The sequence below is a fragment of the Sturnira hondurensis genome, unplaced genomic scaffold (assembly GCF_014824575.4).
Source record: "Sturnira hondurensis isolate 20B ecotype Veracruz unplaced genomic scaffold, ASM1482457v3 Scaffold0006413, whole genome shotgun sequence".
NCBI classification, from domain to species: Eukaryota; Metazoa; Chordata; class Mammalia; order Chiroptera; family Phyllostomidae; genus Sturnira; species Sturnira hondurensis.
This window is the reverse complement of record NW_028079044.1, coordinates 42,808,518-42,835,585: the sequence shown is the minus strand read 5'-3', so window position 1 is coordinate 42,835,585 and position 27,068 is coordinate 42,808,518. Positions and strand designations below refer to the sequence as shown.

Sequence of the window (27,068 nt, the reverse complement as noted above, 5' to 3'; positions counted from 1 at the left end):
CTCCAGGAGTAACTCGTGAGGTGGCAAAGGCGGGCTTTCGGGGAGCAGAGGTTGCCTCAGTCTAGCACGGCTGTCCGAAATGAGGCTGAACTGAACTTTTGGTGTCTGCGGATAGAGCTGCGCCCAGTGGTGGAGACGAAGAGGCGGGGCGTCGGTTGACAGGTGGTGGGGCCTCGGGCTAGAATAGATGCGGGCCCTTGGGAAGGTGGGGCTTCTATTGATAGGGGGCGGGGCATCCACTTAGAGGGGCGGGGTTTGGACAGAACTACCACCTGGAAAGGGGCATATGATGCGAAGGTGCATATCTCACGACCCGGCGGTGACAGTAGAAAGGCAAAGCACTCAGGGAGCATGGCCACTCTGACAGAAGGCGGCTGCCTTCCGGACAGACCAGTGTGGAAGGCCTGGCTTTGGCTGATAGAGGGCGGAGCTATCGCCTGCAAGGGGCGGGACCCCTTTGAGACCGGGAGAAGGAGGAGCTTCTGTTGACGAGGGCAGGGCTTCCGCAGGCATAGGCGGGGCTTCTGTTGACAGAGGGGCGGGGCGGCTCCTACCTCCAGCTCTACGCCAATCGCGGCGTAAAGGCCGGGGTCTAAACCCAGGGGAGCAGTGGGTCCTGGAGCTGAGAGCCGGGCGCGGAGCAGGGTAGGGGCGCGCAGAGGGCGCGCGCGCGGGCGGGCCCTGCCTCGGCCGGCTCTTCTTCTCCTCCCACCCCCGGCAGCCTCGCGCCTTGCCTTACCCCACCCCACCCCACTCCCCCGACCCTCCGAGGGGCCTGCCAAGCTCCGAGGCCCTGTGACAGCCCGCCGAGCGGTTCCGGGTGTAGGGTTCACAGGTCAGAGTTGACTCCCTGAAAAGTGCAGCAGCTTTGAAATGCAAGATGGCGGCGGCGGGGCGCTGAGAGGCGCGGCGGTCCCTGCAGGTAGCGGCCGGAGCCGGTTCCGGGACGAGCGGGCCGGGGCTCCTGGGGGCTGCGGGTAGGAACGGGCAGCGCAGAGCCCTTGGCCGGCGCGCGGACGGAGGAGGGCGGCAGGGCAGAGACCTTGGGGGGCTGAGCGTGCTCGAGGCGGCGGGTCTCGGGGCGGACCTGGCGCTGGGCGTTCGAGGGGGAGGGACCGGGCCTGCCAGGGCCTGGCAGCGCCATTGAGGGACAGACCCTGAGCCTCCTTCGCGCCTTTGGGGTCTCTTTGGGCAGGGAAATAGCTAGGGGGTGGGTGGGCTCTGTAAAGGAAAATCTCAGTCCTCCTGCCTACCCGAGGATTGAGCAACTTGGGGTTATTGAGGGGAGTGAAGACTGGGTGGGTCTTGTTGGGGTAGTATGCCGCAGGGATGGAGGACCCCAGCAATGTGGAGGGTGCTAGGGGAGGTCTGGAGCCCTGCCCTGCATGGGCGTGTGGCCTCGTGGGGATTTAGCCACCCTGAAAGTAAGCAGAGACTCTTTTGCTGGAGCTGAGCGCCCTGGCATTGGGGTTGGAACCCCGAGAAACAATTCGGGGAAAGCTGTACTCCACTTCAGGAAAGGCTGGGCACTCATTTCGGGGCCAGGCCCTGCCCCCACTCAAGGCAAGACTCAGAGTTGAGTCCCTAAGAACTATATTACGTTTTGAGGAAGCCCTGGAACTTAGGGTGAAGTTAATTACAGAGAATGGAAATGTTGTCTGTTCCTTTACTCTGTCCCTTTTAGGAGGGAGGCTGACCCAGGGACTACTTCAAATCTAGGGCCTGAAGGGAACAATCTCCTAAACCTTGCACGGAATGAAAGGCTGGGAAGCGGGTCTGATGGCAGAAAAGAGCCCTCGGGGATGCCCCATCCCTGTGAATATCCACCAAAGTTCTTAGTAAAGGGGCTGGAAATTCTTGTTTCAATATGACTTTCCCACCTCTCCTCTCTATGGGTAAACAGTGAGGAAAGAGCAAAACCTCGAAGAAGGAACAGTGTACCCTTTGGTACCCTTAGACTAGTGAAGCGCTGGCAAGGCTTCAGTGAGAGACTCGGTTAGGGGAATTAGGAATCGAAAGGGGATGGATGGAGGAATATAGGGAAGAGACTGGCATAGCAGGAATTCCACAGCGCTGTTCTCGGATCTCTCACACCAGCTGTAACCATGAGACAGAAAGAAGAAAAACGACAACAAAACCCTCCACAAAAGCAAAAAAGAAAACCTAACAACAACAACAAAAAAACAACCAAGAATATCACGAGAAGAAGCTAGTCTTTGCTTGCTGGGGGAGGGAGGGAATGTAAAGGAAAGGCTAACTGGTACAGACATCATAATGTGATTCGGTTGGGATTTCATGTACTTTGAAAAGAAGCAGCAGTTCTCTTGGAGGTGAAGAGGATGGCAGAAAAGGAAGAATCACAGGACTGGGAAATAGAATGGTTCACTGGCAGGCAGGAGGCGGCAGCGTTCCCCCAGGACCGGTCACTGTCGGTTAGAAGTATAGGTACCAAGTAAATGCACCTTTAGATTTGTTGGTATTGGTCACTGTTTCTCCATCTTTGTCTGAAAGCTTTGACTTGTGTTATATGGTGCTACATATAACTTGAGGTATATGATGCTACATGGATTATCTTTGCTTCTGAAAAATTACCTTGAAAAAGTCTTTTTTTTTTTTTTTTGCCAACAGTGAGGAGGAACAACAGTTGGTTCTAACAGGGATGTTGACCCTAGTATATCCATAGATTTTATTTCTCAAGTAGCAGTTCAGACTCTTGATTTTAAGCAAAAGAAATGTGAGTGCTGCCAAAGACAGTAATGTAGTAACAGGATGTAAAAGAAAAAGGGCTTTCATGAATATTTTTCCTCTCAGTTTTTCTCTCTGAGCATTTTAGGGCTAAGCAGACTAATTTTATGCAAAATAAAATGTAAAGTCTTGGATCTTTTCAATATAGAAATGATAGCATTTCATGTATCATTGAATCTTTTTGTAAAAGAACCTCTCCAAATGCTTTATTTAGTGATCAGACAAAAATGAGAAAGAAAGACCTGAGTAACTGATGACAGCTGTGTATGATCCACACAGATTTCTGGAACCATTCTACTGTTTCTAAAAGCATTAACATATTAATGGAAATGTTTTTTAAAACACATTTCGAGTTACACATTTGGAAGATTTTTACACACGTGTGTTGTTCTTTGGTTTCCCCGAAGTGCATGCAGCTCTGTCTAGTTTTTTATTTCGTTCTGAACAGATTAGGCTAGTGAGCGAGAGTGGCGTTCATGCCAGATGGCTTGAAAATATGCTAAGGCGGAAAACATAAATGTGTCTGCACTGTGAACACTGATTAGGAGATGCCTTTCCTTATAGCAAGCTGATTATTTCACTGAATTTGGAGGACCGTCCGTAAATGATGTACCAGTTATTTCATCTTTCATGATGCTGGATTAGAAGTTTCTTAAAATAAATGTGAATGAAGTCTTCCAAATTTTTAACTAATGAACTCAATAGCATAGGTGAGGTGGGTTCACTTTGGAGACTTTCTCTCTTTTGTGTTATATGTCACATTAATACTAAAAGGTGATGTTATGATGTATTACACATTTTCTTTCATACAGTGTTAGTTGGGCATAGTAATGTGATGTTTGGGGCTAGTTTGCTTTTGATTGTAGCTTCATTCTTAAATGGAAGTACTCTTAAATTATTAAAGTGATAACATGTAGCTAAGGAAATAACCTTTTATTTACGTTATAGCATTGTGGATTTGGGCTCAAGAGACTGTTGTTATTTGAATATTAACAGCGTAGTCATGAGTTGACCAGACTTGCCTGACTGAAGTTGATTACTAATGAAGATATATATTTGAGTTTACTTTTATACAGTTAGTTTTTAGAGTAAATACTTATGTCATTTTTTTAGGTAGTTGCCAGGTTTGGGTCTTAAAGAATATTTAATCTTTCTGGTTTATATCACCACTATTCCATAATGTATTTAAGCAGTATAAAAATGGTATTGTATACCTTTAGCCTAAACAATATGATGATATTCTTTGGAAAAGAAATGTATGTGAGCATTTGAAGAATGACATTTATTCAAGGGAGTCAAAAATTGAGTAATTCCTATTTTATGCAGAATTTTTGTTTTCATTTTGTAGATTTAGATTTTTTAAAACATCACAGCTTATCTAAGAAAATTGAAACACTTATGTGGTAGACACATCACATACATATTTATACTTTGCAGTAACCACTTTGTCACTAAATTGTAGTGATTTCATATTTCCTAGAGAATTTCTGACTTGTTTTTCCCCTCCCTAAAAGTCGTTCTCTTTTTTGGTCCTTGGGAGGAATGATAGGAGGTAAAAAGATTCTGATGTTTCTAACAAAGCTTTTTATTCATATTGTGTTTTGCTTCTACGTAAGTTTCTTTACTTTCCAATATTGTCAAAGAGAAGTTTGTTAAAACTTTTCTGGATATGGACTACACTTGGGAGTGGGAGGTGGTGAAAGGACAATTTCTGTTCATTACTGTAAGGTTTTTTTATATCGGAGGTTTGTTAGTTCTATGAAGTGCCCCTTAAAATGTATCATAGGGAAATGACTCCTCTTGAAGCTAAGGTCAGAAAATGTGTGTTGGAGTGGGGGTGCTTCGTGATTGGTCAGTGTCTGCCTGTTAAAGCCAGCATTGCTTAATGTGATCAAAGGTATGAAATGGAAAATAAAATTACTTCCCAGACTTTTAACATATTTTAGACTCCTTCAACATTTAACAGATTTTAAACAAAGACTTCCTTTATTCTATAAGTTAAAGTTAATACCCTAAGAAAAAGTCAGAAAAATCTAATTGTGGGTTTATTAATGCCAGGAAATACTCCAAACACTTTACATGTATTATTTCTTTGAGTCCTCACAGCAACCCTATTGAATAAGTACTTAGTAGCTCCACTTTACAGATGAGGGGGCTGTGGCACAGACAAGCTAAGTCACTTGTCAAGGGCCACACAGTGAGTAAATGACAGAGGCGGAATTTGAACCCATGCAGTCTGGTTCCAGAGCCCAAGCTCTTCATCATCATTTACAATCCATCTTCTTTTGCCAAAACAACTCATCTGTTTTATTGTAGAATGTATATGTTTAAGGTGACTTCTTTAATTTTTGAAGTTCACTCTAATCCTAAATTTAAAAAAGGTACTGTGAATTAGAGAGAGATGTTCTAAAATAACCCAGTGTCAGTCAGGAACTGAAACGACATCAGGCAAGAATGCTTTTCACCCAGAAGTATTGACGAGCTCATTTGTTGCTCCTCTAGTTGTCTTGCGTCTTCACATGTCTTGGCAGCTCTTGTCAGGAGACTCCCATTTGGTAAAACATCTTAGATTTACTGTGTGATTTAAAAGTGGGTTCATCCCTGGCTGGTGTGGCTCAGTGGATTGAGCGTGGGTCTGGGAACCAAAAGGTTTGCTGGTTGGATTCCCAGTCAGGGTACGCGCCAGGGTTGCAGGCCAGGTCCCCAGTAGGGGGCGTGCAAGAGGCAACCACACATTGATGTTTTCTCCCTCCCTTCCCCGCTCTCTAAAAATAAATGAATGAAACCTTTAAAAATAAAAAAATAAAAGTGGGTTCAAATAGGTTACCAATTTCCTATAACAGTAATCATTCATTTTGGGAAATAACCTACCCTCTTTGGCAGCTGTTTCCTGTCTTCTCTTCTAGTCCACATCCTTATGGGCGGATGGCTAAGGAGAGGCAGAACAAGGAGATACCAGGACATGAGATTGTAGAATCCCAGGCTGCAGAGATAACAGGATGTTCCACTGTGCTTCCCAGGAAAAATGCTCTTTTGCTTTTCATGAAAATGGTGTATCTATTCAGCTTAAGCTTTAACTTAACCTACACGTATTTTACTAAAGGATTGGTGGATTTACATTATTTCTTGGCTTAAGAGAGATCTTGTAAACTTGTATATAATAATAGCAAAAATCAAAGGAATTAGGGGGGAATCATCTTCCTGAATATTTATTCACTGTGGTTACAGAGTTTCAGTGCTTAAAGAACAACAAAAATGATTCAACACTTCAAAAGCATAATTTTTGTTATTTAATAACAGAAACAATTATAGTTTCTATTAAATTTTCCTGATAGGTTTAACTCTGAGCGATAAACCACAGCATTTTTGGATACCAATCTGAGTTTGCAGAGAATGGTTTTCAGTTTATTTATACTATTAAATGTTTCACAGTGTATTGATTGAAAAGCCATTTGGTCATAGCTTTCTTGCAAAAAGGAAATAGTTAAACACCAGTCATTCTAAGAGATACCACATGTGTGTGGGTAGAGTATCGCTAGTTTATTTAAGTATTACTGGCTAATTGCCAGCATTGATAATCCACTGCATTCCAATTAATACATAGTAAATTTGGATACAGATATCAGTAAGTTTATATGTAAACATAGAAACATATACCTCTTTCCAACTCTTAGTTTAACTAAGTTTTGTAAGTCTTTTGTAAGTTTTGTGTAGTAATTGTTTATAATTCCCTGTTTCTTAATCTTAGCTTTCCTACTGATATTCTGCATATATTCAGATTTCGAAATTTTTTTACTGAAAATAATATAATAATGACTTGGTTGTTTTATGTAATGTACAATTTTTTAAAGTGTAGTTTTCAATTTTTGTGTTTCTTACTAATATTTGGATTGACATCTAGATGATTCTTTTAAAGTTTCTATGAGGAAATAAATTTTTTTCAAAGTTACATTTATTTTTAAAAAGCCAAGGCATAAACTTTAAAGTTTCTTAACTAAGACTAAATCATATTTAGAATAATAAAGTGGTATTACTTTTTTTGTAGGAAATGGCAGATAGGTACTTTGGACCTGTTGGTAATGATGGCCTGAGCTAAAAACATCTCCTAATTTGAAGGGACACCCTTCCGTGTCAAAGAACAGAATGCCGAGGAAGCTGTGGCAAGTATGTGTTCCGTTGTTCTGGGAAGGTAAAACTCGGGTACTGAATGTGCTCCACTCACATCCCATGGCACTCTATTTGGCTAAAGGTTTAAAAGCCTTTCTTTAAAAAGCAGCAGGTATTTTCCTCACGCTTTTTAAAGAAATATACTTTTGCCATGACTGGTGTCACTCCGTGGGTTGGACATTGGCCTGCAAACCAAAAGGTCGCCGATTGGATTACCCGTCGGCACATGCCTGAGTTGCGGGCCAAGTCCCCGGTTAGGGGCTTCCAACAGGCAAATGATTGATGTTTCTCTCCCTCTCTTTCTCAAGACAATCAAATTCAAGTATTAGGGTGAATAGAGACAGGAATGAATGTAATCAAAATGAAAGCATCTAAGAAATTGTGGCCAAGGTAATCTAACTTTAAAAATATAGGAGTATTGGATGCTTTGATGTCAAAGGAAACAGCACCATACTTCATAATAAATCTGTGTGCTGTATTTATCATTGATTTTTCAGTTGATACTGGCCGAGACCCTTGTGCTGCAGGTGCTGTGTCAGGTGCTGTGGTCGCGGGGCTGAACCAGACAGAGGCGGGCCCTGCGGGCAGAGACGCCCGGTGTGGGGGAGGGGTCCGGCTCTCTCCCCGTTCTTTTGCCCAGATCCAGGAAAATGTTTCAAGGACAATTCTTGAAAATATATTTTCAATACGTAGTCTATTAAAAATAGTTAATCATGCCCTGGCTGGTATAGCTCAGTGGATTGAGCGTGGGTCTGCAAACCAAGGGATTGTGGTTCGATTCCCAGTCAGGGCACATGCCTGGGTTGCAGGCCAGTTCCCAGCAGGGGACCCAGGAGGGGCAACCATGCATTGATGTTTCTCTCCCTCTCTCTTTCTCTCCTTCTCTTCCCCTCTAAAGATAAATAAATAAAATCTTTTTAAAAAATAAAAATAAAAATAGTTCATTATAAAGTTAGGATATGAATCAAATACTTTAGCTTAAACATACTATTATTTAACTATTCAGATATATTTTTACATAATTATATTTCTATTTTATTTGTCTGATATTATTGGTTTTTATAAGTATAATTAGATTGTATACTATACTGTTTGAAATATTTATATTTTAGTTCAATTGTTAGAGTATTCCAGAAAATACCAAAAAGATTATATAACCATTAATATAGTTGTTCGCTTTTTAAAAAAATTGATGAGTCCTTACAAATTGACATTACCAGTCTAACTAATTACTATTATATTTCAAAGTATTTTTAAAAACTGAATGATTATATCCTGAGTGAAATAAGTAACAATTACTGTTTTTTATAAAGGAACAGGATAACAGGCAGATGAATGGTTTTTTGGCCTCAATGATAATCTCACTTGGAATCAAGAATAGCATTCTTGTGTTAGGCTGTCTGTGAAAGACTTAACACACCTCCTTGGGAAAAGTAGAGGAAAACTATTTTCAGCAGAAAATTACTTTAGGGTCATAAACTTCAATTTAAAAAATAGGAGATTTCATTCGAGTGCTAGTTTATGCACCAGTCTCAGTCCCTTACCCACCTGCCGACACGGCAGCAGAAGGTAGAAACCCAGGATGTTAGTGCGCTGGGAACCGACAGAAACACCCTTCACTCCTCAAATCTGGGGGCAGAGCTTGCCAGGGGAAGTCTGTCCAGCTTGGATTCTCCTTTTAATCTTTAGCAGTATTAAGGTCAGCTTTCTCAGGTGGAAAAAAACAGGAAAGAGGGTAGAGTTTCTAAACCTTTAAGCCTTAATTAGCATCAACAAAGAGATCTTCTGAAATTAGATTATCTTTGGCCACAATTTCTTAGATGCTTTCATTTTTATTACATTTATTTTTGTCCATATTCACCTTAATACTTGAAGTTTGGTTGCCTTAAGGCCAGTTTGGAAATTTTCTTGAGGTTTCTCTTTTAGTTAAAAACTCTAGACACAGTAATTTTTAAAAACATTTGTTGCGGGTACAAATTTGGATTGTCAAATTTCTCTTTTGTCAAAATTTCTCAAAAATTTTAAAAGAACTTAACTGCTGTTTCTAAATATTTTTTCATTTTAGCTTCAAAAAGTGCCTCAAGAGTGTACAGACCAAAATGTTTTTGTTTGTGTTAATTTGATACCATTATTCTTTGTTCCTACTATTACTTAAGACATTCTGTGACTTTGGTGGGTTTCTAACTTTTAGTTTTAATACAAACATGTAAAAATAAGTATTTTCAGCTGGCTAAACAGACCTGTGACTCAGAGAGGGAGAAGTGAAACTAAATAAAATACAGGGTCCAAAGAATTTTCAGTGTATGTATGAATACATATTCCAAGTGATTCTCAGTTTGTGTATTTTAGCTACCCGAAGAACGGTTTTATTTAGTTGGTAGTAGGTCAAAACTAACATGATCTTTAAAAATTATAGTTATCTTCTAAATGTTCTTATTTGACCCAGAATTGGTATAAAAAACAAAGTTTGTTTTTATTCACATAAAACCTTACCAAAATAACATTCTTTTGTGGCAAACTAGGCCAATAAACTATCTGTTAATCATTTAATTTAAAGTATAAGATAGCCAAAAAAAATAGAGGCTTGGAAATTCAGTGTAGTTATGGCTCTGCTTAACTATTAAAAAAATCTGAACCATTTTAAAAAAAAGTATTAAGCATAGAATTTGAAACAGTCCCTCACTTTTTACTGCGCATTCCACTGAGAATGTATATTTTAATTTCATTAAAAATGTAACATCATTAAACTGTAGTATTTTCTTGGAAGGAAAATAATGATTCCAAGTTCAAATTTGCATTTGCTTTCTTGCAAAGACTAGTTATTTGAAAGAATTTATCTTTCTTGTTTCATTCTTACATAGTCCACAAATTGAGATATACAGTATTCATGCATAAAACTGATTTGTCACAACAGAATTATAGACATTGGTAAATATTTGTTGAATATTTATTGCTCAGTTTTTATAAGTAGAATGTTTTATATTTGAATGTTTTACTATTCTAATGGCTAAGGTAATTTTATTAGTAAGGATTTTACCATTGAAAGCAATCAACCATAAAGCAAGCACAAGTTGTTCTTTATAGCTCCTCTGTAAATGAGTGCTTAGTGAAGTACGGTTTATGTTGTAATATTCAATACAGATATATTTTAAAGAGTTTTTATCAGCAAATATTATTGGGGCCTTGACAGGCACTGTGTTGGACCCTGGGGAGAGCTAAACAGACATTCTTTCTGACCATGTAAGAACTGCTATTAGAACTGTCCAAAATTTTTATAAAATGATCAAATAAATTTTGCTTTCATTAAATGCTTTTCTGGAGAGAAGCTCTGTTGTAATGATTTTGACGAGAGTTAAGAATTGTTGGTTGATTAAGGGACAGCCTATCCTCAGGAAAACAGCCAGGACACAAGTGGAACCATGGAAATTGTCTTGGCCTAGACCCAAACCTGGAGATCATGGGTGCCCCTGAGGTTCTTACAAACAGTCTGACGTCTCAGGCCTAGGGCAGGAGCTCCGAAAAATATCTGGAATACACCTAAGTGCTATACAGAAAGGACCACAGAAATATTTTAGTGTCTTTGCAATTGTAAGGCCTTGAAACTATTGTTTGTTGTATCTTATAATAAAGCAAAATTATAGCAATATTAAAGAAAACTTATAACCCTGGCTGGTGTGGCTCAGTGGATTGAACGCCATCCGGCAAACCAAAGGGTCACCAGTTCAATTCCCAGTCAGGGCACATGCCTGGGTTGCAGGCCAGATCCCCAGTTGGGGGTGTGCAAGAGGCAACTGATTGGTGTTTCTTTCCCTGTCTTTCTCCCACCCTTCCCCTCTCTGAAAATACAGAAATAAAATTTTTTTTAAAAAAAGAAAGAAAACTTGTAAATACTACGACACAAAAATTTCACCCATCTCATGTGAAAAAATGTATTTTTTATATTCTCTTGTTTTTGTCCATACGCATACATATTTTCCCAGTTATTTTTATAATATGCACATTTTTATTTTTAAAAATTTAACAGCAAATGGGTATTGTTTCATATTCCTTACTCTTTTGTTTTCATTTTTGTTTTTTTTTTTAACATTTCCCCAGCTTTATTGAGGAATGATTGACATACAATTAATTGCTCATGTTTAAAATATATGATTTCATAATTTTGGATTAATTACTCTTTTGATTATTATTTTTAATTGCAGTATAAAAATTAATTGATTTGATCAGTAATTTTTTAACATTTCTCTACTGAAAGGTTAACTGAAAATAGTTTTCAAATGTAATTTTCTTTACAGTGCTGGATGCATGTAGAGCATGATTTTCCCTTTATTGCAGACTTCATGTTAATTGTTTTAATTGCAAAGCCACTCCACTGCTCAGTTGTGCAACTGAACTCTAACCCCTTTTTGCAGGTAAATAGTGCAAGTTTCCCCAGATTGATTTTGAGGTCTGTTTCCAGTTGACCTTCAAATAGAGGACAAAACGTCTGTCAGCCGATAGTGATTTCTGTATGGCAGTCACCCTGTCCCAGCCCCGCAGCACTTTAATGACAAAGAAGATGAACGGGAAGTACAACATAGAAATTTTTATTCTATATTTTTACCCTTTCTGCTTTTTCATTAAATTTTTGTGGCTTGTCAGCTAAGTTCCTTGACAGAGAGATGAAGGGAAAGAGAACACCACTAAATAAGTAGTATTTCTTCATCTCCCAAAATAATTTTTTCAAGGACTGGAAAATAGCATTAATTCGTTATCTACCGTGTATCAGAGTGTGTGAAGCATTTCATTTTGATCAGCCTCGGAGGTAGATACCAGCATCCTCATTTTCTCTAAGGCAGCCCTCTCTTTCATTTCTAGAAGCCTCCTGCAGTGTGCTCATATACCATAGTTCCCAACACTTCCTCTCTCATTGCCCTGATCCTAGTTGTTCTAAGTAACTGCTTGCTGACCCTCACCTGCTAGTACCTGGCTGACCAGAGACCATTTGTTTTGGTCACCGCTGTATCTCTAGTGCCTATAAGTGCCTGGCACGTGGTTGCCATTCAACAAGTAGTTGTTGAATGAATGTGTTGAATTGAAGAGTCTTGGTTTTATAGGTGGGAAAACTGAAGTTAATACTGACAAACTTTTCCAATCATCTAACTACCAAGTAACAGAGGAGACTCCTAAACCTGTGGTTTTACATTACATCACAGTGCCTCTATGAATTTATCCCTCTGGGCCTGGGTTCCTTCTTCCATAAAAACGGGATGATTGCATTGAGGCCCCCAAATGATGACCCTTTATAAGAATACCAAGGGTGCTTTTGTTTGTGCTTCGGTTCATTTTTAGGCTATATAATATATAGGTATTACAGTAGAATTGAATCATTAGACCAAATATTGGGGCTTTTGGGGGAATTTTCAGTCTTCCTTTAGAAATACGTTAAATACTATACCATCTCTGGTTTTGTTAGCAAAATGAGAGCAAGCAGTTTTAGGAGTAAAGAGGAAAGAGTATATAGTTGGGTATAGAATTAACCTGAGGTTGAGGCAATCTGTAATACCCAAGATAGTCAGATTTTTAGGCTTTGTGTTATTGAAGACTGTTTTTAAAAAGCCTTTCTTTCAAGTTGCTTATCTAAATTAAATTATATGGGCAAGGCCAATGCTTCTAAAAGAAAAAGCACAATTGTGCATATTCATCATTAGATTGTAATATAACATATGAATGTTTTATGATTTTCATGACTTTAGCAAGAAATATTTAAGCTTTTCAAATTTGTTTATGTCTGCTTAAATTCTTAGTTAGAAACTAAGAATTTTGTTTCTAAATTTAGTTTTTAGAATGGTTAGTTAGAAACTGACCATTCTTAGTTAGAAACTATAACTAAGAGAAGTAAAAGTTATTATTTGGTAGCATATCCTATTTTTATGCTAGATAAGATAATAAATAAGTGTAGCCCAAGACTGAGAGAGCCAGAATAAGAAAGAGATCTTAGCTCCTCAGGTTTCCCTTCTGTGTCTCCTACAGGAACTGGCTATGTCGTTCTACACCTTGGTGCCTGCCCCAGGCACGCCTTCTGCCGTGACACCTGAAAGGACACATGAAATTCACTGCAGACTAGTTTTCAAATTTCATGGCTCGGCAGTGGCAAGCTGGGGAGGATTTTTGGTGAAACTGATATATTTTCTTGAAAGTGTTTACATTTTTAAGGCGCAAAGGCTTTCCAGACACATCTTGGAACCCATCAGAGGCGGAAGCAGGGATTATGGGATCCACAGGATGGGGTTGGGGGTGGTTCAGCCTCTTTACTTCTCCAGTCAGACAGCTGTTCTGTTTTGTGTTGGGCTGGGGCTTCTCATAGAATTTTGTCAGAAGAAAGAGCTCCCCTGCTTAAAACAAAAAGTTTGAAAACCACCACTTTCAGGAAAGGTAGTTTAAGGAAAAAAACTGTATTTGACATTTTTTTTAAATTCCACTTTTTAATTACAGTTTACAATCAATATTATTTTGTATTAGTTTTAGCTACAGCTAAAATCATATAGACAATCATATATTTCACAAAGTGATTCCCCCCAATACTTTCAGTACCCACATGGCACCATACCTAGTTGTTACAGTGTTCTTGACTATATTCCCAATGCTGTCCTTTACATTCCTGTGACTGTTGTGTAACTACCGATTTGTACTTCTCAATCCCATCATCTTTTTCACCCAGTCCCCTAAGCTCCCTCCCCTTTGGCAGTCATCAGTGTGTTCTCTCTACGAGTGTTTGTTTTCTTTGTTTATATTTTTCTTTAGATTCCACGTATATAAGTTAAATCATATATTTGTCTTTCTCTGACTTATTTCACTTAGCATAATATCCTCTAGGTCCATCCATGCTATTGCAAATGGTAACATTTCATTCTTTTTTATGGCCAAGTAATATTCCATTGTGTATGTTTACCACCACTTTTTTTATCTTCTTGTCTGTTGATGGGCACTTGGGTTGCTTCCATTATCTTGGCTATTATAAATAATGCTGCAATGAACATAGGGGTGCGTGTCTTCTTTTGAATTAGTGTTTTGGGTTTTTTTTTAACTGAATACTTTTTTTCTTTTAGATTTTATTTATTTCAGAGGGGAAAGGAAGGAGAGAATGAGAGAAATGTCAATGTATGGTTGCCTCCCATGCGTCCCCTGCTGGGAACTGGCCTTCAACCCAGGCACGTGCCCTGACTGGGAATCGAACCTCAGTTGTTTGGTTCACAGGCCCACGCTCAATCCGCTGAGCTAAACCAGCCAGGGCATGTTTTGGCTTTTTGGGTATATATCAATATCAAGAAATAAGCACTAGGTCATTAAAGACAGTTCCATTTTTAATTTTTTGAGGAACCTCCATACTATTTTCTATAGTGGCTATATCAATCTGCATTCCCACCAACAGTGCAAAAATGTTCCATTTTTTCTACATCTTCACCAGCACTTGTTGATTTATTGATGATAGGCATTCTGGCAGGTGTGAGGTGATATTTCATTGTGGTTTTATTTGCATTTCTCTGATGATTAATGATGTTGAGCATCTTTTCATGTGTCTATTGACCATCTGTATATCTGTTTGGAGAAATGTGTGTTTGGGTCATCTGCCCATTTTTCAATGGGATTATTTTTGGATGTAGTATGAATCTTTATAAATTTTGACCATTAAAGCACTTATTAGAAGTATATCTTTGACTTTTAGCTACTAGTAGACCCTAATTAATATCAACACCTACCATCATAGAATAACAATCACAAAACAGCTTACTCCCCTGCCCTTCATTATTTTCTCCTTCACTGTCAAACACGTGGGTGCTGCTCATTTGGATTTCTCCGTTTACTTAAAGCTGTTTGAGGAATTCCCTGTTTGTAATGACCAAAAAATGGTCAAACAGCTATGTTAACACTTCAAGTAGTGATGTCCCTACTGAATTGAATAGGGGAGGTGGAATTACCTTAGTTTATGTCATGAAGAGATAGTTTCCAATTTCAGATTTCTTTATATTCCCTTAGAAATCAAAGACATTTTATAAGGAGGGGAAAAAAAACGACACCTCCGAGAGTAGGGAATTGGACTGTTGACACCACTGTTATTACTAAACTGATGGCCTTTATTTTATAACGTGGGAACTTGGAACAGGTGCTTTGGGTCCAGCTCACGGTCTGTTGCTTGGACCCATTAGGTAATGTGTGTGGAGTGATCTCAGCGAGGAGGACCCTGCCACCTTCAGAGGCAGGGATTCTCTCTGGGCAGCACTGTTCCCTGAAAGTGTTTCTCCCTCCCTGAGTCAGTGTACCTCCTCCCAGAGACCTGCTTTTGCTTTGTAATCTTTGAAGTAAACAACTTCTCCTCAGTTCAGCTAGGACAAAGAGTATACCAGTAAATAAATAGCTCTCATTTGTGGTAGAGAATAAGAGCCCTTGCTCATTTAATTTATTTTTATTTCATGTAGACCTCAGAAGCACATCAATGTCAATGGATTTAGCATCAGAATTTCATTTGAAATATTTAAAAAATGTATTTGTATGAGTATAATGCACTTTTTTTGATGCTTTAAGGTCATTCGTATGACTTTCGGGTACTGTTCTCTACAGTGATTCCCTCATGGCATGTTGAGTTTTTTGTTTTTAAGACTTTATTTATTTTTAAAGAGAGAGAGAGGGAGAGAAACATTGATGTGTGAAACATTGATCAGTGGCCTCTTATATGTGCCCCAACCTGGGACTGGGCCCACAACCCAGGCGTGTTCCCCAACCAGGAATCAAACTGTTGACCTTTCACTTTGTGGGACAATACTCAACCTACTGAGCCGTGCTGGTCAGGACTAGTTTTTTTATTTCTTTTTTATTCTCACCCAAGAACATTTTTTTCATTGTGTTTAGAGAGAAGGAAATGGTGTGGGGGGAGAGAGAGAAACATTGATCTCACATGCTCCCTGACCAGGGTACAAGCCCCAACTGGGGATTGAACCCACATCCTGGATATGTGCCCTGACCAGGAATCAAACTCGTGACCCTTCAGTCTATGGGACGATGCTCCAGCTGAGCCACACTGGCTAGGACATGTTGAGTTTTGTAGGATGGTTTTCTTATCATTGTGGCTCAAGATAATAAAGTCCTACTTTCTGGCTGCTTATATGCAAAGGGGAGACAGAAATGAACAAGAAGTTGTCCAGGATAGCTCAGCTGGGAGAGCATTGGGTTAAAGACATAAAGTCGTTGGCTCAGTCCAGAGTTTCGGGGGCTTTATAATATCTCAATGAAGCTATTACCTAAAAAAAAAATAATGAAACACACACCTGTAATGAGGAGTAGGTTGGGGGACAGAAATCCAACATTTCTCTCCTACAACAGGGTCAACAGTAGACTAGAAAACAGACTGGGGAGGAGGCCAGGCCAAGTTAAAACAAGGTGAACTCTAAGGCAGACAGAGATCCTCCCACCAGTGCACAAACGTGCACTCTGGCATAAGGGCCAGCCTGCATTGAGTGTCCCGGGAACAGCAGTCGCCTCTGCTGTGCTTAAAGTGTAGGGAGACGGGAGTCAGGAGAGAGAGGGCAGGGGGCTGATGAAAAGCTCAGCCTCCAGAGAGAGGCTGTGGAGGGGACTATGTGTAGCTTCAGGAGTTTGGACTTTATTCTTTCACAGATTCTAAGTCAGGAGACTGATATGATTAGATACGTTTTATATATTCTGGTAGCATTGTGGGAAATGATTAAGAATAATGTTTCTGAAACTTTGATCATTCATATTCTGTCTTCACTTCTTTGCCATACTTGGGTGTGCTTTGGGGATGATGAGGTAGGCCAGTAAGGAGAGGTCATAACTGATGGATTGAGTCTATTACACACTTAATGGTCCTAGTCCCTGAGTATCTGTGACTGCTTTTATAGTTTTAAAGTTCCCCCCTTGTTAACGTATTATCGTCTCACACTGATAATAGTCTCGCCAAAGCAAACTCTTTCCCCAACTTCCCTTCCAATATATAGCTAGCTGAAAAATCCAAATAAATAAGCCCGTGGGCTGATTGACCCACAAATACTGTACATGACCTTCAGTGAGCTGGCTTGGAGACATCTATTTTGATCCTTAGAGGACTTTTTTTCCTGGGTCTGGTCTTATTCGAGATTTTTATAACTGAGCAATCCAACAACTTCATATGAGTGAAATATAACTGTAATTTGTTTAAAAGATCCTAATCACTCATTTAAAAACATTTTTAAATTTATTTTAATGTAGGTGATTGGAGTTGTGCTTCAAAAATTTCAGCAGTTCAACAGTATTTTATCTGCCAACAATAAGCTCTTTACTTGATTGCACCATGAAAAAGCTGCTAACAAGACTTGTTGAGCACAAAAGCAGACTTGAAGAACCAAAAGCCATTGTTTTCAAATGAAGAATACTGAACGACTTTAAGCCTCAGTGCTTTTTAATCACCACTGAGGCTTTCCCCATAACAACAGAATGGCAAGCAGGCGAAAATCAACAACACCCTGCATGGTCCTCGCCAGTGAACAGGATCCGGACCTTGAGCTGATATCAGATTTGGACGAGGGACCTCCTGTACTCACGCCTGTGGAAAATGCCAGAGTAGAGAGCGTCTCAAGTGACGAAGAAGTTCATGAATCTGTGGATTCTGACAATCAGCAAAATAAAAAAGTTGAAGGTGGCTATGAATGTAAATATTGTACTTTTCAAACTCCAGACCTAAATATGTTTACTTTTCATGTGGATTCAGAACATCCCAACGTAGTGCTAAATTCTTCCTATGTTTGTGTCGAATGCAATTTTCTTACCAAAAGGTATGATGCACTTTCTGAGCATAATCTGAAGTACCACCCAGGAGAAGAGAATTTTAAGTTGACTATGGTGAAACGAAATAACCAGACAATCTTTGAACAAACCATAAACGATCTGACCTTCGATGGTAGTTTTGTTAAAGAGGAGAACTCAGAGCCAGCTGAATCTACGGACGTTTCTTCTTCAGGAATATCTATCAGTAAAACTCCTATCATGAAAATGATGAAAAGTAAAGTGGAGAACAAACGGATCACAGTCCATCATAACTCGGCTGAGGATGCTCCTGAAGAAAAAGAGAAGGAGATCAAACCAGACCGTGAAGAAACTGTGGAGAGTCCAAGTTCTTCGGCTTCTGAATCTAATACCAGTACTTCCATTGTCAACAGAATACACCCGAATGCTGCCAACACGGTAGTGACCCCAGCGGCAGTTCTCCCCGGGTTAGCACAGGTAATAACCGCTGTGTCAGCCCAGCAGAATTCCAATTTGATCCCCAAAGTCTTAATCCCTGTTAATAGCATTCCTACCTACAATGCTGCATTGGATAACAACCCTCTTTTGCTTAACACCTACAACAAATTCCCTTATCCAACGATGTCAGAAATTACTGTTCTTTCTGCTCAAGCAAAATATACAGAGGAACAGATCAAGATCTGGTTCTCAGCCCAACGCCTAAAACATGGTGTGAGCTGGACTCCTGAGGAGGTAGAGGAGGCAAGAAGAAAGCAATTCAACGGGACAGTACACACTGTACCTCAGACCATAACTGTTATTCCGACACATATTTCCACAGGGAGTAATGGCTTACCATCCATTTTACAGACATGCCAAATAGTTGGTCAGCCTGGCCTGGTCCTCACACAAGTAGCTGGAACGAACACCTTGCCGGTAACAGCACCAATAGCCCTGACTGTGGCAGGGGTGCCAAACCAAACCAGCATACAGAAAAGTCAGGCCCCTGCCGCTCAGCCTCCGGCAGAAACAAAGCCAGCAGCAGCAGCAGCAGCAGTCCCAGCCCCGCAGCTTGTCAAACACGAAACCGCACTGGCAAACCCCGATTCATTCGGCATTCGGGCAAAAAAGACTAAAGAGCAACTGGCAGAATTAAAAGTCAGCTACCTTAAAAATCAGTTTCCCCATGACTCAGAAATTATCAGACTTATGAAAATCACAGGCCTGACAAAAGGGGAGATTAAAAAATGGTTTAGTGACACGAGGTACAACCAGAGAAACTCAAAGAGTAATCAGTGCTTACATCTCAACAATGAGTCCTCCAGCACCATCATTATAGACTCCAGCGATGAAACCACAGAATCCCCAACTGCTGTTACTTCGCAGCAGAAACAGTCCTGGAATCCCTTCCCGGACTTTACGCCCCAGAAGTTTAAAGAGAAGACAGCAGAGCAGCTTCGGGCCCTTCAGGCCAGTTTTCTCAACAGCTCCATACTGACAGATGAAGAACTGAATAGGTTACGAGCGCAAACCAAACTGACCAGGAGGGAAATTGATGCTTGGTTTACAGAGAAGAAGAAATCAAAAGCTTTAAAGGAAGAGAAAATGGAAGTAGATGAAACTAATGCAGGTAGTTCCAAAGAAGAGGTGGGAGAAACTCCTCCCGCAGATGAATCCACTGCACCTAAGTCAGGGAGTACAGGCAAGATATGTAAAAAAACACCTGAGCAGTTGCACATGCTCAAAAGTGCGTTTGTCCGAACACAGTGGCCGTCACCGGAAGAGTATGACAAGTTGGCCGAAGAAAGCGGGCTTGCTAGGACAGACATAGTTAGTTGGTTTGGGGACACCCGTTATGCTTGGAAAAATGGAAACTTAAAATGGTACTACTATTACCAAAGCTCCAATTCGAGTGGTATGAACGGTCTGTCTTCCCTTAGGAGAAGGGGGAGAGGGAGACCCAAAGGAAGGGGAAGAGGAAGGCCACGGGGGCGGCCTCGAGGAGGCAAGAGAATGAACAATTGGGACAGGGGGCCATCACTCATAAAGTTTAAAACTGGAACTGCGATCCTTAAGGATTATTACCTGAAGCACAAATTTCTTAATGAGCAAGACCTTGACGAACTTGTTAACAAATCGCATATGGGCTACGAGCAGGTCAGAGAGTGGTTTGCTGAAAGACAGAGAAGATCAGAATTAGGGATAGAATTATTCGAGGAAAATGAGGAGGAGGAGGAAGTCATTGATGATCAGGAAGAGGATGAAGAAGAAACAGATGATAGTGACACTTGGGAACCCCCGCAACACGTGAAGCGGAAGCTGTCTAAATCAGATGACTGAAATGTAAGTTTTTGATCTGAGTGCACCTTCACCAACCACGCACATTTAGAACAGCCACCTGGGGATCTGTAATATCCACCTGTGACAGGTGTTTTCTAAAATAGTTTTCCTTTTACCTAACAAGAGAACTAGGTGCTGAGAGTATAGCCAGCAAACCCATGATTATCATGTGTAGTCTGATTATTTTGTAGAGTTTAATGTTGCTTTCATTATTTATTTTTTAAATGAAGTCTTTCTACTTTAAGTGCAAGCTACCCATTCTTTAAGAAGGGAGACTGGTACGTGGGAGGGAATTCATAAATAGTAAAGATAACTAAAATGTATTTTTTGCAACCCTCCTTCAAATTTTTTGCCTATTTAAGGAAAGAATTCAAAAACGAAAACTAAAAAGAAGGGGACGAGTATACTGAAGGAAAGATTTGCTGCAGGGGTGAGGATTGCTCAGTTTTAGAAAACTAGGTGAAAATGGGTATCTTTTTTATTCATTGTATTGCCCCCCAAATACTAGTTTTAACTAGAGTTTAAAAATGCTTTATGTGTTAAAATTGCTCAATACTTTTTCTTTTAAAAGCCAAAGGTCTGTTTTGGCTATATGTAAATTTCAGGTTCGCTTAGGTGGCATCTGTTTTTTGAAAACTGTAATAAAAATTATTTCGGTTTTAGAGGTCAAAAGGTAAACAACAGATTTGATATTAACTCAATTGCCTAAAATTTATTTTCATTCTTTGATATAAAACAACCCTGCCACCAGAAGAAACACTATATTTGGTTAAAAATATGTCTCTGAGGTCATGAAAGTTTAAGTAAATATGCTTTAAATTTAAAAACTTAGCATATTCCTTAAATCTTCATTCTTTAGGTTGGATTATATTGAAATTTCACTATAGTTGCAAATCAGATACGTGATTGGGGAGTTAAGGACTTCAATTCTTAATAGTTTTAGAATTCAGTAGCATAGTTTTCTTCTTTACTCTGGGTTTTTGAGCATTCCGAAAATGCCTTCTTGTGAAATGCTGGTGTATGTGTGTCAGTCGTCCACAGGCATCTCACCAGGAAGCACCACGGCGTTGTCACACCGGAAAGGGGAGAAGAGGCACAGACCCTTAGGGTCAGACGCGCCTATTTACTTACTTCCCTGGCTTTGTGCATCCCCACCCCTTCCTCTACTGTTACGCTTTCTTATTCTGCGCAGTATCTCCTTAATTCTCCCACATCTTCCTCCCTGCTTTTATTTTATTTAAGTTAAAACAATTAACTTGTAGGCAGCTTAATATGTACCAGATACTATGCTTACTGCCAGCAGTCCTCTTCCACATTTTTTTTCATTAACATTTTTCTTCAGGCAGAGAAACAGACGAAACTAAAAATGCACCCACTTTTGAATAAACCTCTTTAGGTTAGCTGGCAAAATGCATGGTAAGCCACGGCAGCTGAACTGCCTTACACCCTGCAGCGCGGCCCTCCGTTCCCTGGTGTCGGAGGTCTTCAGGACAGGCTTTCTCCTGACCCAGATGCGTGAGGTAGTTTTAACAGGCATTTTTATTGCAAAACACAAGAGTGCACACTCAGCCAAGATTAAATCAACACAATTTTTGCCACAATGAATTGTTGTAGTAGTAACTTCTGCGGTAATTTTGTAGGGAATTTCTGTCCTCTAAAACATAATGTGGACTTTTTATGTAATTGAATTTGACCTTTAAGTTTATATGGATGATTCTTATGTATTAATACTCTAATAGGCACAATGGTAAAAAATTCACACAAAGCCACAGTTTTCAAGAAAAATCATGTCATGTATGTCATATATGTATTTTTGTGGTACATGTACAGGCTTGGCTTGCTTTTAAAATACGCCAAAGTCTAAAGTTATAAGACATTAATTAGCAAGTTCTCATTGGCTTAATAATTTTTCATCTTACAAAAGGATTCACCATAAGTTTCCTCTAAATGGTTACATTTTCATTTAAATATGGTTCAACTTGCAAAAAAAAGTAACCAAAACCTTTCCAAAACAGTTATTGCAAAAAGTGAGATACAGTAGTCCCCCCTTATCCTCAGGGGCATGTTCTCAGACCCTCTGTGGATGCCCAACACTGCAGAGAGTGCCAAGTCCTGTGCAAACTATTTTTTCTATACATGCATACCTATGATAAAGTTTCATTTGTTAATCAGGCACAGGAAGAGATCAACAGTAACTAACAAAATAGAACAATTATAATAATATACTGTAATAAAAGTTACGTGAATGTAGTCGCTCTCTCTCTCTCTCTGATAACCCAGAGAGCTACTAAGGAACGAGCAGGTGGCATAAACAGTAAGGATTTGCTGGACAAAGATGACTCACGTCCTGGGGAGTACAGAAGGGGATGGGGTGAGAGTTCACCACGCTGCTCAAAACAGCATTCAATTTAAAACTTATGAATTGTTTATATCTGGAATTTTCCATTTAATATTTTTGGACTGTGGTGGACCACAGGTAACTGAAACCACAGAAAGCGAAACTGGATAATGGGGATTACTGTACATATATGTCATTTGCACAAGCCGGCCTTGTACAGTAAGTCCTTGCTTAATGTTGTCAGTAGGTTCTGTGACTTCAAGCAACGTGACCTATGAGGAAACCAATCATACTGTAGTCAGACTGATGTAAACAAAAGTTAAGTTCCTGCAGCATCTCATCAGTGTTACAATAAAATGATATTGGACAAATCAGTGTTATTCGAGGACCTGCTGTATAGAAGAAAAAATACAAGAGTTTAGATTTCATAGTTTATTACAAATACTTACAATGAAAGATATACTTCCCACTAAAAATTTTGAAATAAATTATTATATAAGGTGGAAATGCTTATAAGCAAGTCTGGTTTGTGTACACCATATCCACATGTGGCATATGTAGGGTCCGACAGAAGTAACGCCTGCTTGAGTGTGGTTGGTCGGGGAATGATACGGTGTAATAATGTATAGTTTTTTTTAAAAGATTTTATTTATTTATTTTCAGAGTGGGGAAGGGAGGGAGAAAAACATCAGTGTGTGGTTGCCTCTCACGTGCCCCCCACTGCGGCCCTGGCCTACAACCCCAGCATGTGCCCTGACTGGGAATCCAACAGTGACCATTTGGTTCACAGTTCAGCACTCAGTCCACTGAGCCATACCAGCCAGGGCTTAATTTATAGTTTTAATTTGAACATTTAATCTAAATGTCCTAGGGTGTGCTTGAATATGCTATTGTTATCTTACAGAATTACATGCTCATGCTTTGGTAACAAAAGATTTTGTAATAAAAAGGGGGCGTTACTTGTGCTGGACCCTGTATATAAGATATAGTGCATATATGAGATACATGAGTGACTACAGAGGATGTGTTTTCATGACTAATTTATATGGTTTTTGCTTCTAAAAGTGGCAAACATTAAAATATGGTTTTATTTAAATTTAGGTTTTTTATTATGTTTTTCTTTCATAGCTGCCTAAAACATTGGAGGAGAATCAGTTCTTCAGCTCGAGATGTCTGATTTACTGTGAATGGGCCCCATATTTAATGACACTGAACACGTTTGGGGGCTACACATTCTCAAAAACAGGATCCAATACCCACAAGAAATGGAACTTAATGCTGTGCCAAAGTTAAACTACTGCAGCTGGTGAAAGTGCTGCGATGTAAAGAGAGCACGAATGTAAAAACCAATTGTAAAGATTCACATTTTAATACAGTGTGTTTTTATTCTGAGATGGAGACATTCTGAATCCTAGACTTCCGAAGGGGGTTTCATGACCACTAGAGCTTGTCCTCGTATTTTGTCCAGCGTAACACTGTATGTCTAGAATGATGGGCCTTATTGTCTGTATTCTTTGATATGTGATTAAGCTAATAGTTTTGAGTGACCAAACATTTTCCAGAGTAAAAATTGTTAGAAACAGGAAAAAGAAAGACCTGATTTATTTCTGTGTCTTACTATCAGGCCCTGCACGAAAATTAAAAGTTATGCATGGGCTTATACATTCTCAGTGTAAGTGCAAATACAGCCTATTGACACGTGTTGGAACAATAAGGTTTTATGGTATTATTGGCTCTTAATTATGGGATCTTTCATAGATACCACTATTACTACTTGTAATGCTTCTGTTACTTTTTTTAATTCAAAGCTAAATTTGCTTTTTATTAGAATGAAGATAATCAACACTGAAGAAGGAAAAGAAACTGGCAATAAGAATTAGGATAGGGTGAAACTCTGAAATAAATACTGTACCAATCATATGGCAATCAGAAATGTTTGTACCGGTGACAGATCAGAATTTTCAAGAATTATCTTTCAGTGAAATTCTGCTTTGTGTAACAATTCCAGTGACTAGAGAAAAAATTCTGAAATCACAATGAGTTAAAAGTTAGCTTTTCACTTATGAATCATGGACGTGTTCTTAGTTAACTCTTGCAGTGTCAGAAGACTGAAAGTATCTACTAACTTACAAACTTTGTAAAGACAGGTGCTGTTCATTGATGTTGAGAAGGACCCTTTCTTTTGTGACTATAGGACCATTTTTCAAGATGTGCTTTCTTCATAGAAGAAAAGTTCAGTTCATTTAGCTTTGGATTTTAAAAAAGGTTTTTTTCTGGATGACCAGATGTAGTGGGCTTGGTCAGTTTAATCTGATTTAATAAATAATAAATATTAAATTCTTGTTTTTACCTAAATGTTTGTTGGCTCATGAAAATATTATGAAAAAGCCTTGAATATGCATGTGGCTTTCACTTTTATAAACTTTTTATTTTTTAACTATAGCTTTATTAGTAATTCCAAAATGCTGCAGTTTAGCTGATTTCCTCACTCAGCTGGCTTTGTGGGTGGCTTTTTCATACTACTGTTGATTTTTTAAAAGAGAAGCAATGTAAAGACTGTAACAATTTAATGCACTAAACTGTTCTTTCTTTTACATGTTTGAAAACTTCTTACAGCACTCTGTAATATAACAATTAAATCGCTCCCTTTTTTAAACCATTGCTAATGTGATCTGAGTTTTGCTTGGCAATAATTTTCACGTTTTCAAAATCTGAAATGTGAAGTATTGGACAAGTATGAAGCCTTTGGATATATTTATATTGTTTCCCTTACAATATGTTAACTTTGTATAGCTGTAAATATTAGTAATTGTTCCTTCTCTTTTATAGACTTGGCCCTTAATTCTGCTCTGATGTTTGCTAGCTTTCGAATATATTTGACAGAGCAAAGAACCCTCTCTTGGTTGTGTCCTTGAATACAAAATAAAAGTAAGCTGTGATTAGTAGTTTTCAGTGATTTTTTCCCCCATTTCATTAAGTGAGTTTTTTCAAAATGTGGTAAAATATACATAACAAAATTGACCACTGTATCTGTTTTTAAGTGTACAGATTGCATTAATTATATTCACAATGTTGGGCAACCATTACCACTTATTTCCAAAATGTTTTCATCATTCCAAACAGAACTTCTGTAACAGTTAAGCAATAACTCTTGATTTTCCCTCCCCTGATAACCTTTAATCACTTTCTGTTTCTATGAATTTGCCTACTCTTGAAATTTAAGTAAGTGGAGTCACACAATACTTCTCTTTGTGTCTGGCTTATTTCATTTAGCATAATGTGTTCAAGATTCTCTCATGTGGCATATATCAGAACTTCATTCCTTTTTATGGTTGAATAATAATCCTGTGCACATTTTCATCTGTGGATGGATGGACATTTGGTTTGTTTCTACATTTTGGCTAGAAAAATGCTACGGTAAACATGGCTTATAGTTATCTGTCTGAGTCACTATTTACAGTTGTTTTGTGTATATATTTAGGAGTGGAATTGCTGATTTATATTATAATTCCATATTTAAATTTTGAAGAACCATCAAACATGTGCATGGCCTCCCCCATTATTAATGACCCCCACCAGGGTGGTACATGTGTTACAATTGATGAATCTATACTGATACACCATTATCACCCAAAGGTCATAGTTTGCATTAGGGTTCACTCTTGGTGGTGTACATTCTGTGGGTTCAGGCAAATGTGTAATGATGTATATTCACCATTACAATATCATACAGAGGACTGTCACTGCCTGAAAAATCCTCTGTGCTCCTCCTATTCTTTCTCTTCTCTCAAGCCCTGGTAACCATTAATCCTTTACTATCTCCATAATTTTGTCTTTCCAGAATGTCATATATTGGGGTCATTCAGAGTATAGCCATTGTTAATGGGCCTCTTTCACTTGGTAATAGGAATTTAAGGTTCTTCCATGTCTTTTCATGGCTTAATAGTTCATTTCATTTTAGTGTTCAATAATATTCCATTGTCTGGATGTATTCAGTTTACCCATTCATTTACTGAAGGACATCTTGGTTGCTTCCAGGTTTTGGCAATTATGAATAAAGTGCTATAAACATCCATGTGCAGGATTTTGTGTGGACATAAGTTTTCAATCCTTTTGGGTAAATACAAGGAGCATGATTGCTGGGTCATATGGCAAAAGTATGCTTAGTTTCTTATAACATTTTGCCTTCCCACCAGCAATCATTAGAGTCCCCGTTGTTCCGCGTCCTCGCCAGCCTTTGGTGTTGTCAGTGTTCTGGATGTGGGCCATGCTAATTGGTGTGTAGTGGTGTCTTGTTGTTGTTTTAATTTGCACTTTTCTGATGACATACGATGTTGAGCATCTTTCCATGTACTTATTTGCCATCTGTGTATCTTCTTTGGTGAGATATATGTTAAGGTCTTTGGCTCATTTTTTAAATCCAATTTTTTTCCTTATTGTTGAGTTTTAAGAGTTCTTTGTATATTTTGCTAACAGTCCTTTACTAAATGTGCCTTTTGCAAATATTTTCACCTAGGCGATGGCTTGTCTTCTCATCCTTTTGAAATTGTCTTTCACAAGGCAGAGTTTTATATTTTAATTAATTCCATCTTGTCGATTATTTCATGAATCATGCCTTTTGTATTGTATCTAAAAAGTCGTTGCCATACCTAAGGTCATCTAGGTTTTCTCCTGTGTTATTTTCTAGGAGGTTTGTAGTTTTCCATTTACATTTAGATCTGTGGTC

The 27,068-nt window shown here is 39.1% G+C and overlaps 1 protein-coding gene across 4 annotated transcripts; it reads left to right on the top strand.

The window, feature by feature from the left end:
* The first annotated feature begins 564 nt into the window (after positions 1-564).
* On the top strand, positions 565-25,284 carry ZHX1 (zinc fingers and homeoboxes 1). 4 transcript variants are annotated; one of them, XM_037048474.1, is made up of 4 exons: positions 565-835; positions 6,791-6,909; positions 17,152-20,007; positions 23,471-25,284. In XM_037048474.1, the coding sequence occupies exon 3, from the start codon at positions 17,377-17,379 to the stop codon at positions 20,002-20,004; it is 2,628 nt and encodes an 875-aa protein (XP_036904369.1). In that variant the 5' UTR covers positions 565-835; positions 6,791-6,909; positions 17,152-17,376; the 3' UTR covers positions 20,005-20,007; positions 23,471-25,284. The 4 variants fall into 4 exon arrangements, with proteins under 4 accessions (XP_036904369.1, XP_036904368.1, XP_036904372.1 ...); XM_037048473.1 differs by having other exon boundaries at positions 565-922; XM_037048475.1 differs by lacking the exon at positions 565-835 and adding an exon at positions 955-977.
* The last annotated feature ends 1,784 nt before the right edge of the window (positions 25,285-27,068 follow it).

What these genes read in the sequence shown, in the direction of transcription:
- ZHX1 (XM_037048474.1), top strand. Translation starts at nt 17,377, where the DNA reads ATGGCAAGCAGGCGAAAATCAACAACACCCTGCATGGTCCTCGCCAGT.